Source organism: Ipomoea nil, unplaced genomic scaffold (assembly GCF_001879475.1).
Source record: "Ipomoea nil cultivar Tokyo-kokei standard unplaced genomic scaffold, Asagao_1.1 scaffold3057, whole genome shotgun sequence".
In the NCBI taxonomy this organism is placed as follows: Eukaryota; Viridiplantae; Streptophyta; class Magnoliopsida; order Solanales; family Convolvulaceae; genus Ipomoea; species Ipomoea nil.
Window position 1 is genome coordinate 9,274 of NW_017619485.1, and position 4,960 is coordinate 14,233.

Genomic DNA, 4,960 nt, shown 5'->3' on the forward strand with positions numbered 1-4,960 from the left:
ACATCCCTATGTTGAAACCCATTATGGTCCAGAGCAATCATTATTCATAAACCATGGTCCACACATTTGTGTGAATCATAAATAAAAAGTATATTTTAATATGCTAAAAGTACATTATTTGTATATATAAAGTACATTATTTGAAAATACATATTTTTTTATATATTATCAAATAATAAATTGCTCACTACGAAATAAGTGATTAAATTAATATAGTATGATTCTCATAGCTAGATAGTAATACATTAGTTGAACTTATTGCACTTCAAAAAAAGAATTAGTTATGAGGGCTGGGCACGAGTCCCAACCCTGAACCCGTCAGCGGTTGTGGTGAATTACTCGAGTTGCTACTTTTGTTACTGCGGCGAGAGCGGGCAGCGTGCCTAAAACAAAGTTTTTTTTAATGCAATTTGCAAGCTATTACAATAAAGAAATTTGTATTTTGTTTTCAACGTCTTGACCTTGTCAGGCACAACTCAACCAGCTTTGCATGTAATTCCAAATTTCTTTACATAACAAAACTAATTTCTATTTTTGAGTAATTAAGAACAATTCAAGGAAGTGACCACCTGGGGATGGCGCTGCCGCCGCTAGCCGGCAGCCCGGCCTCCAACCTAAACACCGCCGCCTATTAATATGCCTGTAAATCAAGAATTGTATATCACAAATACATTGAGAAACCCATATATACCATCATCATCAACTATTCAACTAATTAAGTTAAGTGTATATGATGGACTCAATGGGTTCAAGAGTTGTGTTGCTTGCATTCGCTGTTGCTGCAGTAGTTGTTGCTCCTCCAGTTTTGGCAACAGAGTTTGTGTTGGAGATGAGAATGGCTGGAAGAATAACAACTTCGATTACGAGCTTGGGCAGGAAGCAAAGAGTTCCACGTTGGAGACAAACTCAGTATGTTCTTGCTTCTTTGTGTTATCCTTATTATGGACAAGTTTCCATTTTTAATTTTACACTCACTGTGCACCGGATAAATCCCGTCTTTATGATTTAATCCTTTAACTAGCAGTTTTGTGTTTGTGGGTGTGCGTTAGATAAATCTCATATTGTGATCTAATTGACAAGGAGTTAAACTAGTCTAGATGTCGACCGTCTCAAACTAAAAAAGTGAATAGCTGCTCCATAAAGAATCGAACTTAAAACCTTGTGGTTCATTATTTACCAAATAAACCCATCATTATGTTCCAGGGTGTGTATTAGGTAAATTCCATCTTTATGATTTAATCATTAAACTAGTCTTTTTGTGTTCGAGGGTATTCATTAGGTAAAATCTCGTCTTGTGATCTAATTGACAATGAGTTAAACTAGTCTAGATTGTTTACAGTCTCAAACTAAAAAGGTGAACAGCTGCTCACATAGGAATCGAACTTAAAACTTTGTGGTTCATAAGTTCATTTACCAAATAAACTCACTATCATTGTGTTTCAGGGTGTGTATTAGATAAATTCCTGTCTTGTAATCTAATTGACAAAAAATTTAACAAACCTAGATTGTTGACCGTCTTAAACTAAAAAAGTTAATAGACCACGAGAGTTGAACTTGGAATCTTTTGGAATCTTGTTGTTGCTTATCAGGTTGAATATCTAATCTATTCTCTAATTACTGTTGGATTCTGCTACATGAGTGATGAGAGATAGGAGGAGAAGAGGTGCAGAGAAGATGAAGAAGAAGGATCGAAAAGCAGAGAAGGAAAAAGTATTATTCCCGTCAACTATTATTGCTTTACACGCTGGCTATATATATATATATATATATATATATATATATATATATATATATATATATATATAAAAAAGATGAAGGACATTTTTATCCTCCAACACCCCCCGTAAGCTGGAGCATGTAGATCCTATATGCCCAGCTTAGATACAAAAGAGCGAAAAAAAAAAGGAGAAACAATATTCTCATTCTCATCTAAACAATCTGCTACATTAATGAAGAACCCATGCCACTTGCAAATCATTCACATCATCTAATCTCATCAATCATCTAAACAAATTTTAGAACTTTCAACTTTCAAGCTTGCAGTTTCTGTTCATCTGCTTCTATTTTCTGTTTTTCTGGTTCAAGCATGGGGCAAATTATTCAGCATGTAGAGCCAACTCTGATAGTCAGCTCAAGTCCCCTTCAGATCCTTCATGTGGCAGCATTTTCCATGGGGCATTTCCAAATCAAGGGCTGTTACATCATATACTTCTATCAGCTCAGCAAATTTTGCAAAGGACAACTCAAGCCAAAGATTGCAACTACAAAACGTCGCAGTTGTGAGTATCAACTCGAACTTTATAAGCTAGTTCCGGACATTGTCCAGCTGAATGTTGATGAAATCTTCTGTGTCATCGATATACTCCTTAAGTTGTTGAGGGTGCTATCAATGACGACAAAGTAAGCCTCCAAGAGCATTTCGAGCTCCTCTATACTTTGAGCTTCTGCAGCACTTTCTGAACTTCTCATGCTCTCATGCCTGCTTCCGGCTATGCTCAAACCTTTTTCGAGCTTCCTGCTGCTATAAGGAGGAGACGAAACAGGAGAAACTGGAGCAGAAACAGACAGCACACCATCAGTTGACTTGTATCCAACCACAGATTGATCACCATAAATTGATGATGATTCCATCTGCATTTTCTTCTCAGTAAAATACATTTCAGCCATGTCCCCATCATCGTCCATAAGTTGCTCTATCTCATCCCTAACCTTCTGAACACGACGAGTCAAGGCTACAAGTCTGCTTTTCAATCGACGAACACGCTCCAGATTCAATGTACTTATCTTCGATGTAAGCTCATCCAAAAAAAAATTCAAACTCTACATCTTCTTCACTTTGTTTAGTTATGCAAGAGCAACTTCCCGCCTCATCTCCTGCGGCTCCACTCCCGGCGCCGTCTCCTCACCGACGGCGGCATTGGCTCGAAGGCAACCGCGGGACAGAGAACTGCCGGCCTTACAAATGTCTCTCTGAACGAATTTTCGATCGAGAGACGCAACCGCTTTGGCTGAATCGGAGAACTGCTCCGTCTTCTTCAGATTGAGAATCGAAGAACTGCTCCGTCTTCTTCAAATTGAGAATCTCATTCGGCAGATCAATTCCTTCCTTCCGCTGCGGAACGACTGTGGAGATCGCCGGGGAGATTCGAGTCTCCTTATCTTGTGGATTCTTCTGTGGAATCGTTGCTGATGATCGACTACTCTGCGTAGCAATCGGATTGATTCGCGATGCGCGAACTATGGATTTAACAATCGACATCGCCGAATGAGCTGTTCTTTGACTCGATTTTCCGGCGACTGTGACAGTGGTGGCGTCGGCTTTGTTGCTACTCTCCGTAGCAATAATCCTCTGCGGATTAATCGGACCTCTGTGGATTGATCGGAATCCTCTGCGGATTGATCGGAGATGCGCGAACTACTGGCTTCGGATGAACCTCTCTTTGATTCGGTTCTCCGGCGTCGATAGTAGCGGCGGCGTGGCTGCCTCGCCGCTTTGATACCATGTTGGATTCTGCTACACGAGTGATGAGAGATAGGAGAAGAAGAGGTGCAGAGAAGATGAAGAAGAAGGATCGAAAAGCAGAGGAGGAAAAAGTATTATTCCCGTCAACTATTATTGCTTTACACGCTGGCTTATATATATATATAAAAGATGAATGACATTTTTATCCTCCAACAAATTAAGCTAAAAGAACTGTTTTTGTTGTAGTTTTCAAGTATCGCCGGGGAGCACACAATGTTTATAAATTGGACGGAGCTGGGTTCCAGCAGTGCAAGGCGCCGGAAAACAGCACCCCCATGAGTTCCGGCAACGACGACGTCACGTTGTCGTCACCGGGGAAGAAATGATACATTTGTGGCGTTGGGAGTCACTGTGAATCTGGAGGGCTGAAAGCTTGCCATCAACGTTTTATCTCGACAGGGTGTTGCTCGGACTCCGGCCATGGCTTCGGTTGTAACACCCCAGATTTTCAAGACATTTAAAACTTATAAGAAATGTAGAATCTTATTAAATCCCAAGATATAAATACAAGCGTTTGGGGTGCTATGCCACACCTGGGCTAGAGAACCCAAGTGCACAGGCTAACTAACTAATATCCTCAAAGCGTAAATACGTAAACGTGGCACGCAGGCCAAAAGGGAAACTATCTACTTCTAAGTTCTAGCGCACTCCAGTGACTTAATCTTCTGTGCCTGAAAGCCAAATATATCTGTTCAGCGAGAGATGCTGGTAACCCACTCCAACGCGTTGAAATACAATACATATAGAGATATATATAGATATACGAAAACCATTTTGAACATGAAGATATATCCTACGAACTCTAGCTTTAAAACCGGGAATGACTCGACAGATAAGACCAGACACAAGCAACAGTTATAACAAGCATATGCAGTTCACAATAGATAAGGCGGATAAGGCAAAGCATAAACAACGATCATAACCCAACATGAACAATCCCCAATATAAATCCCATAGTCACATCCCCCAAGACACTCGTAATCACAACACGTCCATGTCACAGCACATAACACACTTTGTTGGCGCCACAGGACCAATCGCATGCCCATACATGAGGGTCAGCGCATATAGCTCTGACACAGCCCCGCAGCACCCTGCCCCGTATCGCAACACGGAGGGGTCGATCGCAACCGACCGATGAACCGCAGCTCATCATAGTGTTTGATCGCAACCAAACAGTGGACCGCAGCCCAAGAGAATGTCATCTAACCGCAGCCAGGAAAAAGGACGAACCGCAGCTCGTATAGAAACGTTTGATCTCAACCAAACGGTGGACCGCAGCCCAAGAGTATCAATCTGACCGCAGCCAGCTTCTGAACCGCAGCTCAGGATAACCAATCCGATCGCAACCGAATTGGGGTAACACACACACATAACACATAGCAAGCACATGCAACCCACATTACACATTGGGAAGGGGGAGAAAATGTATAACAA

At 41.3% G+C, this 4,960-nt stretch overlaps 1 protein-coding gene across 1 annotated transcript; it reads right to left on the reverse strand.

Annotated features, from left to right (window-relative positions):
- Positions 1–2,298: 2,298 nt before the first annotated feature.
- Positions 2,299–3,259, reverse strand: LOC109164424 (magnesium transporter MRS2-1-like). Its single transcript, XM_019312964.1, has 2 exons — positions 2,996–3,259; positions 2,299–2,784 (listed from the first exon to the last, which is right to left on the reverse strand). Exons 1-2 carry the CDS (start codon positions 3,257–3,259, stop codon positions 2,299–2,301), a joined length of 750 nt encoding a protein of 249 aa, XP_019168509.1.
- Positions 3,260–4,960: the final 1,701 nt, after the last annotated feature.